The 15086-nt window shown below is 48.6% G+C and overlaps 3 protein-coding genes across 6 annotated transcripts; 1 reads left to right on the forward strand and 2 right to left on the reverse strand.

The window, feature by feature from the left end:
- Positions 1–2972: 2972 nt before the first annotated feature.
- On the forward strand, positions 2973–5605 carry LOC136498941 (malate dehydrogenase, chloroplastic-like). The gene is made up of 2 exons (XM_066494640.1): positions 2973–3360; positions 4099–5605. The coding sequence occupies exon 2, from the start codon at positions 4105–4107 to the stop codon at positions 5287–5289; it is 1185 nt and encodes a 394-aa protein (XP_066350737.1). The 5' UTR covers positions 2973–3360; positions 4099–4104; the 3' UTR covers positions 5290–5605.
- Positions 5606–6177: 572 nt separating this feature from the next.
- Positions 6178–8166, reverse strand: LOC136498942 (ribonuclease 1-like). The gene is made up of 2 exons (XM_066494642.1): positions 7517–8166; positions 6178–6821 (listed from the first exon to the last, which is right to left on the reverse strand). The coding sequence occupies exons 1-2, from the start codon at positions 7778–7780 to the stop codon at positions 6396–6398; spliced, it is 690 nt and encodes a 229-aa protein (XP_066350739.1). The 5' UTR covers positions 7781–8166; the 3' UTR covers positions 6178–6395.
- Positions 8167–10459: 2293 nt separating this feature from the next.
- On the reverse strand, positions 10460–15071 carry LOC136500737 (pentatricopeptide repeat-containing protein At3g47530-like). Of its 4 annotated transcripts, none has more exons than XM_066496157.1 (3): positions 12863–15071; positions 11625–11791; positions 10460–11184 (listed from the first exon to the last, which is right to left on the reverse strand). In XM_066496157.1, the coding sequence occupies exon 1, from the start codon at positions 14999–15001 to the stop codon at positions 13217–13219; it is 1785 nt and encodes a 594-aa protein (XP_066352254.1). In that variant the 5' UTR covers positions 15002–15071; the 3' UTR covers positions 10460–11184; positions 11625–11791; positions 12863–13216. The 4 variants fall into 4 exon arrangements, with proteins under 4 accessions (XP_066352254.1, XP_066352255.1, XP_066352253.1 ...); XM_066496158.1 differs by having other exon boundaries at positions 11625–11794; XM_066496156.1 differs by having other exon boundaries at positions 10460–11181; positions 11625–15071.
- Positions 15072–15086: the final 15 nt, after the last annotated feature.

Genomic DNA, 15086 nt, shown 5'->3' on the forward strand with positions numbered 1-15086 from the left:
CTCCCCTCCGCTCCCCCGACACCCCCGCAATGGTCGGCCTCCTCAACCTCCGGTCCACGCTTCTCCCCTCGGCATCCGCGCTCCACCGCCGCGCGCGCGTGCCGGCGCCGTCCTCGTCCCGCCGCCGATGCCGGGTCGAGGCCAAGATCCGGGAGATCTTCATGCCGGCGCTCAGCTCCACCATGACAGAGGGCAAGATCGTCTCCTAGACCGCTGCCGAGGGCGATCGCCTTGCCAAGGGCGACCCCGTCGTCATCGTTGAGTCCGACAAGGCCAACATGGACGTCGAGACCTTCCACGATGGCTTCCTCGCCGCCGTCCTCGTGCCCACCGGCGAGTCCGCGCCCGTTGGCTCTGCCATCGCCCTCCTCGCTGAGTCCAAGGAGGAGATCCCGGTCGCCCAGTAACAGGCCGCCTCCTTCTCCTCCAGCTCCTCACCGCCGCCTCCGCAAGAAACTGCTGCTGAAGAAGCGTCCCTTCTGCCGCCGCCTCCTCCTTCCTCGGTGCCGGTGGCAGTCTCTGCTCCCGCGCGGCCTTCGCCAGCAACACAAGGCGGGTGCCGATATCCTCCATCAGTGTGCTCGCCGGCGACGAAAACCTTCTCTGCACGGCGACACGAGATGGCGCAAAGGAAGAAGCCACGCCAAAATGATGGTGGCAAGAGAGAAATCGCGCGGGGGGACGGATACGGGCGACGGGAGCAGCACGTAAAGTTACGCGGAACAGGGAGGAATTCCCCGAGTCCTAAAAGATTAGGAGTAAATATTAGGAGTTGTTGGAGAGAAGTTTTTCCCCATCTTTCTAAAAATATAAGGACTAGGAAGATATTTAGGGAACTCTTAGAGATGCTCTTAGGGCCCTAATCTTCATCACAATTCACAACTCCTGCATGCATGGACACGTGTCTCCACTGTCGATCACCGCACTGTTTCCTGATGCCGATGGCCACTTGACCCACAAAAATGGCGCATGCACGCGACGAGCAACAATAATGAAGCCTCTGCATACGGTATTCTTTAAAAAACAAAATTTATTTCGATCTTTGAGTAAGTTTTGTATCCAACCATCCATTATTACATAATATATATCCACACTTGTGCTGATTAAACACTTAAAAAGATGTGAACTGAAGATAGCTCCGCTAATTGGGTTCCCTGTGGATGGAACCTGTCCACCCGGGCAAAGTTCTCGATTTGATATGAATGCTCGTATTTTTTTAAATTTATTCTAGGATTTAACGGAACTATTTTTTCAGTGGTAGGCGATATGCCGTCGACAGCGATGCGCCTATGGTGACTTCGTCAATGTCAAGATTTATCGCTCCAACTCAGTTCTTCGAAGGTGCTCATAGAGGTAGGGTGTGCGTGCGTGCGTTCATAAGAATGAGTGTACGCTCATGTGTGTAAACAGCTACGTCTATAGTTGGGTCTCGCAAATGAAAAACACTTAAAATGATCATGTAAAGTTCGAGAGAAACTCAACACTCAATGTCATACTATGCCTACAGAAAGACAATCACCGATTTTTTGTGAAGATCTCCGTTACCATCGTCTCCAGCAAAGATATGCCCCCTTCATTATGGTTAGTTGTGCTTTTTCTAAATGTGGATTAGTAACACCTCCAATAGGTACAAACGATATGCCCCCTTCATTTAGTTGTGTTTTTTTCTTTCTAAATGTGGACCAGTAACACCTCCAATAAGTGCAATACTACGTAACAGACAACCACTGCTGGTTTATATTAAAAACCAACAATGATGATATTAGCGATTGGTAGTGACAAAGTATTCGGATAATATGCAATGCAGTTAACTTCCCAATTCATCAACCTGTTCGTTTCGGCTGAATTGGCTTATAAGCCATGGCTGAAAGTACGATTGGCTGGTTTGATATGAGAGAAAAATACTATTCAAGCCGTAGATTATAAACTAGATACGAACGAATAAGCCGAAACGAACAAGCTGCATATCTGCGGTCTCCCCCTATCCTTCTTTTCTCCCTATCTCATGCTATCTTCGACTCCCTCCCATATCTCCTCCTACATTCCGGCTCCTCCCCCTGCCTAATTCCAATAGCCCCAACACAGATTAGCATGTGCAGCAAATTGCCACGACTCTCTTATGGGCAGCACACAGGTAGGCCCTACAGCGGTGATGTCCTGCCCCCGGTGGGCGGCGCACGGGTAGGCGTGGCGGCGGCAAGTTCCGTTGTGTACTAGCTCGCGTTCCATGGTAACCCGATGTCATGCGACTGGTTGCACCAGGCTTTATTCATAATTTTTCGTCCTCATTTGCTGATAGAGCAATGTTTTGTATTTGGGTATATTTTATAGATCATTGAATCAATCTCTCTTTGACGTGTCATGTGTTCAATCAATCTCGATATGTATGTGATGTGTTGAATCGTGATCCCCCTCCTCTATCTTTGATTTGGATCTCCCTTCACTCTCTTTTATCTTTCTATTGAATTGATATGTTATATTGCTCTAATCTATCACCCTGTTCGTTTGTTGGTTTCAGCCAGCCAAAACCAGCCAGCCAAGACCAACCAACCAACAGTATTTTTCTCTCACAACAAACCAGCACTAGCCAATTCAAACCAGCCCAGAAAGCAACGAGCAAACAAGCCGTATGTTTCTACGACGAGGCCATGGTGCGGTTGCGCGCGGCAACAGCCACACACAGCTCCCCAACGCGGGCGCGGCAACAGCCTTCCCCTTCTCCTTTCCGGGCCGCACGCAGTCGCACAGACGAGACAGAGAGCCGTCCCTCTCGCCGCGCCAACCAGCTCGCAGCCAGAAAAAAAAACACGTGTGCAAAAGCAACGGCGTTCCCCTGCGTGCGTTCCACCGTGCACGGCGCCTCCACTCCACGTCGTGGGATATTCCCGAATCCCGTCGGCTCCTCCCCCTGGCTGGCCGGCACCTGCTGCGGGCGCCCCCCCCCCACACCTACCCCGCTCGGCCGCTCCGAATACCCGGCGCACCAGGGCCACCACTCGCGCAGCCTCGCTTCCAAAAAAATCAAGGCGCTCGCGGCCGAAGGCCGGGTCCACGCGCGCACGGGCAGGGGGTTGAGAATCCCTTCCGTTGTTTCCTAGGCGCACGTCGCCCTCGCCGCCTCCGTCCCCGTCCGTTCGTCGGGCGCCAATAGAAAAGCCACGGCACGCGCCGCCGCTCTTGCCCTGCACATCCCCTTTTCTACCACCGGGCCAAGGACGAGCGCTTTTTCGTGCCCGCCTGCCTGCCTGCTGGCCGTTGCCGCTGCTCACGAGCCTCCCGCCCCCCGCGCTGCCGCAACGAGCCCCAGGGGAGCCAGGAAAAGGAGCCGTCAAAAGCCCCAGCCGAGGGGAGCACGCAAGGGTAAGGCCACCGACGAAGCCCCATCTCCTCTCCTTCTCCTTCGATTAGATTGGATCCCGGCCGCCGTCGCTGCAGGTGGGATCTGCTCCGTTTCTTGTTCCCCTACCGCTCCTTCCCCAGGGGCATGTGTAGATCTGCACGTTTCCGCCTTCTGCTCGGTTTTCATCCCTTCCTGTTGAATTCGTACTGTACATTCGATACCTTTACCTTGGCCGGCTATCGGATTATGCTTTGGAAGGCAATTTGATCTAGCAGGGTAGCTCGATTTGTTAGTGATACTAGCGATTAGGAATGTTAGTATCGATTTCAAACCAAGAGAGTGCGCAAGTCAGGTATAGGATTACGTTTGCTCTGAGTTCTGTCCATAGGTACGATACCCCATTGGGGAACTCAGTCATATGATCAATTCTGTTGAGTGATTCACGTTGTTACTGCGAGTCAGACCAACTCACGAACGTTTTCCATATATGTTAATGTATTGTTAATGTACTGTTACTCAAGGTCATGATGGATCTGATATTCCGACTCCCAGTATTGGAGCTGTGTCCTTGGCTACACTATTGATGCTTGGAAGAAAGCTTTTTTTTTTTTCTACTATTCTATGTAGATCACCTGCTTCATACATGTTTCATTCTTGGTTATTATTGCTTCTAAATCCAGTTCTTCAAGTTATCACTCTGTCTTGAATTATCTTCTACCTCACCTGCATATGTACCTGATGGAACTTTGTTGCTGCAGTCAGACATGGCGTCAACTGGTACCTTCAACTCAGTTAGAGCCCAAGCTGGGCTGATCCAAAAGGCAAGGAACCTTGGAGCCACAAGCTACGCTGGCTTAAAGGTGCCGAGCTTTGGCTCAGGGTCGTCATTCCTGGGCAGGAATGCGTCCCTTCGGGCAGCTGTTGCTCCAAGGATTGTGCCCAAGGCAAAGTCTGGATCTCAGATATCTCCACAGGCATCTTACAAGGTGGCAGTGCTGGGTGCTGCCGGTGGCATTGGTCAACCGTTGGGCCTGTTGATTAAGATGTCTCCTCTGGTGTCCGAGCTGCATCTGTACGATATTGCTAATGTCAAGGGAGTTGCTGCAGATCTCAGCCACTGCAACACGCCTGCTCAGGTTCTTGACTTCACTGGGTCCTCAGAGTTAGCCAACTGCTTGAAAGGCGTGGATGTTGTTGTCATCCCTGCTGGGGTCCCAAGGAAGCCGGGCATGACTCGCGATGACCTTTTTAACATCAACGCGAGCATTGTCAAGTCACTTGTTGAGGCTGTCGCGGACAATTGCCCAGAGGCGTTCATCCATATCATCAGCAACCCGGTCAATTCCACGTTGCCAATTGCAGCTGAGGTTCTGAAGCAGAAGGGTGTCTACAACCCCAAGAAGCTTTTCGGGGTTACCACCCTGGATGTCGTCAGGGCTAACACATTTGTGGCGGAGAAGAAGAACCTTAAGCTCATTGATGTTGATGTCCCAGTTGTTGGTGGGCATGCCGGTATCACAATTCTGCCATTGTTATCGAAGACCAGGCCATCTGTCACCTTCACAGATGAGGAAACCGAGGAGCTGACAAAGAGGATACAGAATGCTGGGACAGAGGTGGTGGAGGCCAAGGCTGGTGCTGGGTCTGCTACCCTGTCCATGGCCTATGCTGCTGCCAGATTTGTTGAGTCGTCTCTCCGCGCGCTGGCTGGCGATCCAGATGTTTATGAGTGCACATTTATTCAGTCTGAGATCACTGATCTGCCATTCTTCGCTTCAAGAGTCAAGCTTGGCAAGAACGGTGTTGAATCCGTGATCTCTGCCGACCTCGATGGAGTGACTGAGTACGAGGCCAAGGCACTTGAGGCACTGAAGGCCGAGTTGAAGGGAAGCATTGAGAAGGGTATCGCCTTCGCGAACAAACAGCAGGAAGCTGCTGCATCTGTCTGAAGCGAAGCAAGTGAAATGGAACTCAGTCCACAAGAGAATAAAGGAATTATGATCTTGAATGGCTTTTAAGTTTTGCAGCCTAGAATTTTTTTTGGGTGCCAGCGTGTAGGAAGATGCTCCAGATGGTTGCTGTTGTTAGTTTCTTATTACTACATGGGGGCTGGACTGGACATTCCCACCAAGTTATCGCCGGTTTCTAAACCAGGCCTTGTTTAACACCATACATAAATTTTGCTCCGTCTGTATTGTGGTTCTGTTTGTAGCTTGTTGGAGTTTACAAACTACAAAGCTAATAAAACATTTCTATTGAAAGTGATATGTGCTGTGCCATGTTTGCGTTGTCGTATTTCCCACTGTTCAACAGAAAAGCCCTGGCTTCATTGGCTACTGAAGTTATTATCTTTTTTTTTTCATGTGTAATGGTCTCATTGGTGACTAATCCCAGTCGAATTTGTTGTGTTAGACCTTGATGCCGACGATCAGGGACAGGGATGGCTGGAAGGTAGCATATGTTTCGGTAGATTCGGAGTTCACAACCAAGCACCAGACAAAGGTAGTATAAGAATTTGGTTGTGCTGTGTCTGCTGTCCTGTTCCCTGATTCGGAGTCTCTGTCTGGCTTTTACTATGTTTTCTGCTTGGAACTTGGTAGTCAGTCAAGGCGTTTCTGTTTGTTACGCTTCAGTATATCGTGTTCTAGCTTGGACGGCAAAAAACTGCCCGTGCACGCTTTGGTTTCGTATTCGCGGCCTGAATTGCAAGGCGTGTCGCGTCGACAACAAGATGCGCATGTGCGACGCAACGTCAGATAGAGTGTGTGTGGTCTGCAGCTGCTGAAAGCAGGTAAGATGGTGCGCGTGCGACAAGAAAGCACACACTAGTGTGACTGTGACTGAACTTATGAATTGTTCTCCGAATCACTGAATGTGATGACAAATAATAATACCGTCTGCACCAATTCTTCAGCAGACAGAAATATAGTACATCGATCGGCTCCTTTTATTTTCAAAAAGGAAAAAAAAAAAACTTTGAATAATGGAGAATGAACATTCCGTTATCCTCTTGCAGAGAATTGGAACAACTGACGAGAACAGTTAGTCAGCCAGCCTAGAACGCCGGGAATTCGATCCTGTTGCCACAGGGCCTGCCGCTGGGGAGGACGGGGCACTCGACGAAGCTGTCGCCGGCGGCGTCGACGCAGAAGTAGAGCTGGTAGAGCTGGCTGTTACCGGCCTCGTCGCGGTTGCACTCCACGTAGGGCTCGAACCCTGTGCCGTCCTGAATGGCGCCCTTGATCTGACTCAGCGTGTAGTAGCCGCCGTCCGGCTTGACGCCGTTGGAGGTGAGCGCGGCGAGGACGCCGAGCTGGTCGCGGAGGCGCAGCGCCGCCTGGAAGTAGCCGTGCTCGTCGAAGACGTTGGCGGCGCAGGTGCCGTGCTTCTCCCACTCGTGGCCCCAGAATTTGAGCCCGTCGCCGGATGGGCACGCCAGCGTCGGCCACTTGGCGCGGAGGCTGCTCAGCAGGTCGCTCACCTGCAACGTGTTGTCATTACGCGACATGTCAGCGTGCCTGCATCAACACCTGCGTGTACTGTGTGTGGCAACTGCCACCCACGAGGCCACGATGATGCCCGGTGGAACGAATATTCCAAGAATGCTTATTTGGGCAATGCAGCTACTGGGCATGCGGTTGTCTTTGCAAAGAACGTTTTTACTGCGAGGTGACGGTAAATTAAATTTCACCAGCATCAATTCTCCAAATTAGACGTTGACAGAACAGAACAGAACAGAACAGAGTGGTGACAGTAGTAATGAGGAAGAAAGAATGTTGCCACAAGTGTGACTTCTGGAGACGGCAAACAATCCAAATGGATGTTTTGGAGTGAAGCCAAAAGGAACGATACCTGTCCTTCATCTCACATCACCCCTAACGTGTGGTTTGTGTTCCAATCCATACGGAACAAAAAAAAATGATTTTGAGCTATAGGATCGTCGTCGACAACGGAAGACGATCATCAAACAAGAAAACGTAAACAAGGATGCCCCAGAAATTTGCCAATAGCAGAAGTGCAGAGCAGAAAGACCTCGTCAAACAGCAGAAGCGCCAGCAACATAAACCATAACGTGAGGACAAAGATTCGTTGGCACACGAAATCCAAGAACAGCACATGCCGCGGCATCGATCAAACACATGCGAAGCAACAAATAAGAAGAAGAATCACAAGCACCTTTGATGGGTTGAAGGCGTTGTCGGGACTGCAGTTCTGCGGGTAGGAGCCGTCGTCGCGGTTGGGCCACAGGCCGTGGATCCCAAAGTCCGCCGCCGGCTTGCCGGACTTGGGGTAGCAGCAGCTCTGCTTGGTGTCGCAGTAGCTCCCCGGCCACTGCAGCACCAGGTAGAAGAAGTCGTAGTCCTGCGCCGCCGCGCGCTGGCCGGCTGCGACGGCCAGGACGACCAGCAGGATTGACAGCGAGAGGCGGGCGGCGGCCATGGCCGTCGGAGCGGCGGCTCTGCGCTGATACGGATCGGATTAGTTCTTGGAAGATGGGCGGTTGCTTGCAGGCTGCCGCTGCGTGGTTTATGCAGGGATGATCGAGGTGGAAGATGAAGGTTGCGAGGCCGTGGGGTGCGAATTTATAGGGAAGGTTTGGGTGGGATCGGGAGGTGTGATGTGGATCCACGGCGACGGTTGGCGCGCACGCATGTATGGCAACCATGGCAGTAGCGCGGCATATTCCCACGGGAGGAAAAGGAAATGGAAATCTAATCGTGCAATTCAAGAAGCAAGTAAATGAGTAATGGCTTGCTTGCTGCAGCCTGCAACTGCAAGGGGCTAGATAGACATGGAAGGTAAGGCGCGGCCGGCTGGTGGGGATGATAGGTGTGGAAGGCAAGTTGGAGAGTGACAGGTCGGAGGAGGGAGGAGGCCGAGCTCGACATGCATGCATGGCTATGGCCTGGTTGTGGTCGGCACGGGACGACGACTGGCTCTGAATAATCCGACCTGCAGCGTACGTTCCCGGACGGTTTTGTTTATTTGCAATCCATTTCCACGTATCATTTAATTGAAATTAATGGACGGATGGAAAAAATACTCATGCTCGCAGTGCAGGGAGTCAAAGCGTTTGTTTGGTTAGTCAGTGGTGAAGCGTATATTCGAGGATTTTTTTTTCACCCAAAAAAAATGAGGAGGAGAAAAACTTGCATTGGCACGTCTCCTAGTTAGCTTCCTTGTGAGCGTGACTGATATACCACCCCATGCATGGACCAGCAAGGTTCGGCAGCAGTAGTACTTGCGCTTGTGGCAGTTGGCACGTTTCCCAGCTGACCCATCGACGTTGGGGATAAAGGCTCCGTTTCCTTCGCTGAAAAAACAAGCTAAAATATTATTCTGACCGATTTATTGTGAGAGAAAAATACTGTTTCAGCTAAAAAACAAACAAACTGAAAAGTATGAATTATAAGAGAAGTGAACATGGCCAATAATGCATGCCCTGCGGCAGTTTATTAGGGTGCATGTTCATACCATATATAAACGCATTGCCGGCAACGGCGTATGTACGTCGTGTCCTGTCGCCGGACGCCGGCCGGTGAGCCTTCCTTGTCACGGTGGGAAACAGGGACGAGCCAAGCGGCAGCTTCATCATCATCATGTACGTTGTCGCTGTGTACGTGGCGGGCGGAGCACGGACGTCTCAGTTGGCAGCTAATATATGAGACGCGCCAGCCATGCCACGAAGCTAGTCTGAGAGAGAAGGCACCATACGCCATGGCAGGCATTACGCGAGCATTTCACAGGAGTAATGCTACCATATCGTATTGCTGTTATTCCGGTGTGGATGCTTTTGCACCAATTTTCTACTAAATCCGTTCCAAATTATAGTTCGTTTGACTTTTTTTTCTCTAAGTTTGACAACTCGTCTTATTTAAAAATTTATGCTAAATATTACTTTTTTTTTTGTTGTGGCTTGCTTTATTAACAAAAGTGCTTCAAGAATGACTTAAATTTGACCATGTTTGCACAAAATTTTTGAATAAGACGAGTGGTCAAACTTAGGGTAAAAAAATAAATTATAATTTGAAACGGAGGGAGTACTGATTACTACGGAGAGGGAGTGAAAATGCACCTTGCTTGACGGTTGGATTTTGATTGTGTGGCCTTGCTATTTTAGCTTGCTATACTTGGATTTTGACTCTTGTGACCTAGGATTAGCGAGTGACGACGACGGCAAGGTTATACTAGCGCGCGAATTAAGGCAACCGGGTTTCGCCGGAGATCGAACACGTCACCGGCGAGGAACGTGGTCGGCTGTCGTCCGTGATCCAACAAGGATTAAGCCGCAGCAAGTCAGGATTAGGTCCAACGTAACACTACTAGTGATCCAACAGAAAAGCTGTTGTTGCTTCGTCTCGCTTATCTCTCGTCTGAGGCGCCAGTCTGTCGTTGCTTGACACCATACTTTTTTCAAAGGGTGGTTGAAGAAACGTTCAGCGTTGGACACGACGTGACGACCCTGTTGCTTCTGCCAATCGTCTTCTTATCCCAGCTTAAAGTCTTCCTCACATGGAAAACGACACTCACTCGAAAAAGGACTAATGATACACTGAAATGCGATGCCGATTACGTGCAGGTGCACGCGATTACTCCTGTTTGGCTACGGAAGCATGCATCTCCCTGGCTACTACCTTAGTTCAGGGCTCCTAACTGACAGACTTTAATCAGACGCCTTGGCTCAACCACGGCCCGATCGATGATACAAGTGCAGAGCAACGGCAAATCCTGATCGATGTTCGGATCGAGGATCAGTCATTGATTGCAACCGGATCGGGAGACATCAAAATGTTCCACCACGCTCCGGATACGACTGCCAGAGAGGACATGCAACAACAAATATATGAGAGTATGTATCACAAGGTCACATCAACGCAAGTAAACTAAGCAGTCTTCAAATTATTGAACACACTGAATTCTTTTTTTTTTGTGTGTACGTATTCCTGTTCAGACCTTTGAGACAATGGTGTTCAGTTCAGACGTCCAAGGAGAACTGAACAACCATCAGCTTTGCCGATCAGCTGGGATAACTGGACGTGTCCCATCAGTCATAGTATGAAACTAAGATATGCTAACCTAATTGGCCTACTGCAGTTTGATTCCAAAGATTTCAGGCCATCACATCAACAGCTTTGCCGCGGATTTTATTAGACGATATAAAGAGAAAAAAAGAGCAAATACAACTCCCTATTTACACCCAGCGTCCCATGCTAATCAAAACGGAAACTAGTAAAACGGCAGAAAAAACATCTGTACGAAAGAACACTTCGAAAACAAGAACCTTGGCCTAACTGAAGAAGAGGTCTACTGCTAGTTCGCCGTATTATGAATTGGAGCCGTCGCCAAAGAAAACTGACTTATATCATCTTTGCATAAACTTGCGACTTGTCTTGAGCTCAAACTTTTTTGTTGGAAAGTTCGCATGTTCCTCTCTTTCCAGATATTCCACCAAAAATAGATTATGATCCCGTCGAAGCGCTGTCTTTGATTTTTATCAACTTTTCTCCTACATCTTTGCCAATAATTATGAAGCGACCCAGTTGTGTTTATGGAGCTTAGGTCAGTTAAACTAAACCATATCTTGATCAACTCCCACACTTCCTTACTGAAAAGGCAATCTTTACACAGGTGCCTTGGTGCCTCTTCATTTGTACATAGTTTACATATGGGGTCATCCGTCCATCCTCGCATCATCAAGTTGTTTGCAGTTATAATTTTTTTGTGCACTATTGTCCATGCGAAGAATCTGCATTTCGGTTCCGTCTTGGCCTTCCAAATGGGCATAATTCTGAGCTTGGAAAAGGCAACTTAGCGAAGATGCAGAGCTGGAGTCAGGTCAGCTGCTGTCCAGAAAAGGATCCATCATTAGTAATTTAAGTAGGCACTCTTCTGTACCTACCAAAAAGAATGTCATTCTAGTTTTGTCAAAAGTCCAACTATCCTAAATTTCACTAAAGTTTATAAAGAAAAGTTTCTACATTTATGGCATAAAAAAGGTATACTATGAAAACAGATTTCATGGTAAACTCAATGGTACTAATTTGGTATCTTAAAATATCGGTACATCTACAAATTTGGTCAAACTTATGATGGTTTGATTTAGCACAAAGGTAGAATGACACCAAATTTTTTTTTTGACAGAGGTAGTAAATGACATCACACTCATGATAGATAGAAAGAGAAGCAAAGGTCTGATCATGAGGAACACCGCTATGCTACGCCAATCAGACTCAGTCCTAGGAAAAAAAAATGCAAGAATAATTCAGGACATGCATGCATGTACCATGCTCCTTGTGGTCATTCCTTGAGCAGCAAATCCCATTGTCTACAGGATCTGCTGATAGAGAAAACCAAGTCCCATAATCCCATTCTGTGCAAGAACATTTTCCATGTAAAGACATCAAAGTTCCCCAGGAGTTGCAATACCAGTTGTCCAGTATGTACAACCTGCTGCTGTGATGGAAAAAGAAGCAGAGACAATAGAATTATAGAATTAAGTGCAGACAGAACTAATCTATGCACCAAAATATGTTCAGTTACCCAAGAAGCAAAATATACAGGTGATGATTTCTTCCCACAAGCATATATTCATTTTGACAAGTCTCTACGTGCCAAATGCAGTGGAGAATGGATACTTGGCGTGGTGTTGATAGAATTTATGAAAGTAACCAGGCATTCAAAATTTCAAACAAGGATAAAGAGTACAGTTTTCATGACAGTTCAGATTTCACTATTTCAGGGATGCCAACTCTACTTGTATTAGATCAAATGCAGACAGGTTTATGTATGTTCAAACCACAAAATTTCCATGTAAACCTGTTTTATGCTGTTTGGATTTTACCCAGATATATGTAAAACATGGGTGCAGCATTTGAAACTTGCTGTCATTTATCAAAGGACGAATTAATGTAAAACGGATTATATGATCAATCAAAACAAAAACTTGCTGTCATTTATCAAAGGACGAATTAATGTAAAAAAGATTATATGATCAATCAAAACAAAATACTCAGATTTCAGCTCTGCTAAAAAAAATGTATGTTTCAACTGGTCAAGTTGACCATGTAAGTGTGCATTTAGCATAACACCATTGTTTGTTCCTCATGCATATAATTCAGTGGTCCTTTAAACAGATACAGTTGGACATGGGAATCTTTCCTATTCTATATACAATCTATGCTAAAAAATTGGTGCAACCATGTTCATTATCTTTCTCAACCTGTATATTTGATTAGCCATGCATGTCTACAAAATGTTAAGCAATCACATATTCAATAGTATCCACCAAACGAATTTCCTAGGTTTGAAGCACAATGCCGTTGAGCTCATCAGTGAAGCCTGATGAGGCAAACTTGACAGACTAACAAGAAAGTCACATGATTTGTCATCACTTCCTTTTTCTGATTTGTCGTCACTTTTTCTATCTTATAGAAGAATGTTCCAAGGCATGACAACATTGCATGTTTTTTTAAATGCAAGGACAACATATCATGTTTTAAGACATGTTTGTATTTCAATTACCAGTATAAATGATCCTCTTAATTAACCAATATCTGAGTATTCGATATTACTGTTGTAGGCAAGATCCTGAATACTGATTGCTGAGCCAGTAGTCCTAGTGTAAAGACCACATACGTTGGACCTTGTTCTTTAAGTGCTGATAGTTGTACTAGGCAAAAAAGGGCCTTGTTCACGACAGCAGACAAGCCAGAAACCAATTGTGTGAAAAGCTTCTTGTCATCACATTAGAGCTCATATAGTGCTTATGATTGGGTGCCACTTCAAACATTTACTGTTGCTCTGGTATCCAAAGTATGTGCGATAACTTCACTTCCTTGTGGTGTGCTGCAAATGCAACAAACAAGCAAGGATGGACTACCAATAATCATTGCACGAACATTTTCCTCCATGGAAATGATGAAACCGTGTTCTGTCCCTGACAATAACTAGTCGGTTGTAAATACCAGAAAACACCTTTGTGAAATTGTGGCAGTCAACACAAACACGAAGATTCTTTGCAAGCCTTATTGGCCTGTGCTGAGGTGTCACAAGCAAAGCAAAAGCAATTGCCAGCTTTTCACTGTGATAGGTGAGGGCACTTTCCTTCCCTTCGGAATCCAAATCATGCAACTCTGATGACACATTTGGAACATAACCAGCAATCCTTAACTGCTTATTTATCTCATTGAGCTTTTCATAAATCTCCACCTTCCTTGGATGTGCATCATCATCTGCAATAAACTCATGAACCTCACCATTATGTTCCACAGTCGTGCAGCCAGGAGTAGTTTGTATTCCTTTTTCCTGCATCAACTTCCTGACTTCGGATACCTTGCTCCATTCCCCAACCGCTGCATAAGTGTTCAGCAATAGAACATAGTCCCCAGCTTGCTGCGCCTTCAGTTCAATTAGATTACCGATTACACGCTCCCCAAGATCAGCATGACCATGGATTCGGCAAGCGCCAAGAAGAGTTCGCCAAATTGTCGCATCTGGTGCAACCTTCATCTCATTTGTCACAAGCTCATAAGCCTCATCAAGCAAGCCAGCACGACCCATTAGGTCAACAATGCATCCATAGTGGCGAACGTTTGGCTTCAACCCGTACTCAAATCGCATCATATCAAAAAAACTAAAACCCTCGTCAACCAGCCCACTATGACTACATGCAGAAAGAACACCAGTAAAAGTCTGTTCATCAGGAGCAACATCTGATATAATCATCTCCTCAAATGCAGAGATAGCATCATTACCAAAGCCATTTGCTGCCAACCCTGAGATCATTGCGCTCCATGTGACCACACTCTTCTGAGGAGTCCCACAGAACACCCTGTATGCCTTATCCACACACCCGCACCTCGAGTACATCGCGATCAACGAATTGCGCACCTTCAGCTCCCCCCCATAACCGTGCTCCTCCGCATACGCCCACACCTGCTCACCAAAATCAAGCGCGCCCAGCCTCGTGCATGCCTGGAGGAGCAGAATGCAGGTGATGTCATCTGGCTCCGCCCCACTGCCCCGGCCTTTCATCTCCTCGAAAAGCTTCAGGGCGTCCTTTGTCCGCCGGTTCCTCGCATAACAGGTGATCAGAACGTTCCATGCGACCGCGTCCCTCACCGGCATTTCGTCAAACAGCTTTCGCGCGCCATTCCCGTCGCTGCAGTTAGAATAGCACCTCATCAGCGAGGTGGCGAGGAGGGCGTCGCGGAGGTGACCCTCGGCCACGACGTTGGCGTGGAGCTGGCGCGCGTGCGCGAGCGCGCAGCGGGGCTTGAGGAGGATGGCCAGGGTGAAGGCGTTCCCGCGGCGGCCGAGCGCGCGCATGCGGCGGAGGAAGCGCAGCGCATCGGAGGGATCGGAGAGGGCGCGGAGGATGGAGTTGCACTGGAAGGTAGAGGGGAGGGAGGACGGGGCGGTGAGGTGGTGGTCGAGGACGGCGAGCGCGTGGTGGGACGGGAGGGAGGCGGCCGCGAAGGAGAGGAAGGCGGCGGTGGTTGTGATGGGGGAGAGGGCTAGGAGGCCCGTGCGAAGGAGGTGCGCGTGGAGCTGGAGGAAGCGGCGCGTGTGAATGGGCGAGGCGGAGGCGAGGAGGGCGGCGGCGACGGAAGAGGTGGAGGTGGAGGGGTGGTGAGCACGGGCGAGAGATGACGATGCCATGGCCCGCGGGACGGGCGCGACGCGAGGCAGCAGGATATGGCCGTCTTCCGCTTTGAACCTTCCTCCGGAGTTCCGGTAACCTACG

The sequence above is a fragment of the Miscanthus floridulus genome, chromosome 13, assembly GCF_019320115.1.
Source record: "Miscanthus floridulus cultivar M001 chromosome 13, ASM1932011v1, whole genome shotgun sequence".
Taxonomy (NCBI): domain Eukaryota; kingdom Viridiplantae; phylum Streptophyta; class Magnoliopsida; order Poales; family Poaceae; genus Miscanthus; species Miscanthus floridulus.

What these genes read in the sequence shown, in the direction of transcription:
- LOC136498941 (XM_066494640.1), top strand. Translation starts at nt 4,105, where the DNA reads ATGGCGTCAACTGGTACCTTCAACTCAGTTAGAGCCCAAGCTGGGCTG.
- LOC136498942 (XM_066494642.1), bottom strand. Translation starts at nt 7,780, where the DNA reads ATGGCCGCCGCCCGCCTCTCGCTGTCAATCCTGCTGGTCGTCCTGGCC. An exon ending in ACGCCTTCAACCCATCAAAG is followed by an intron (nt 6,822 to 7,516) that starts GTGCTTGTGATT and finishes AACACGTTGCAG; the next exon opens with GTGAGCGACCTGCTGAGCAG.
- LOC136500737 (XM_066496157.1), bottom strand. Translation starts at nt 15,001, where the DNA reads ATGGCATCGTCATCTCTCGCCCGTGCTCACCACCCCTCCACCTCCACC.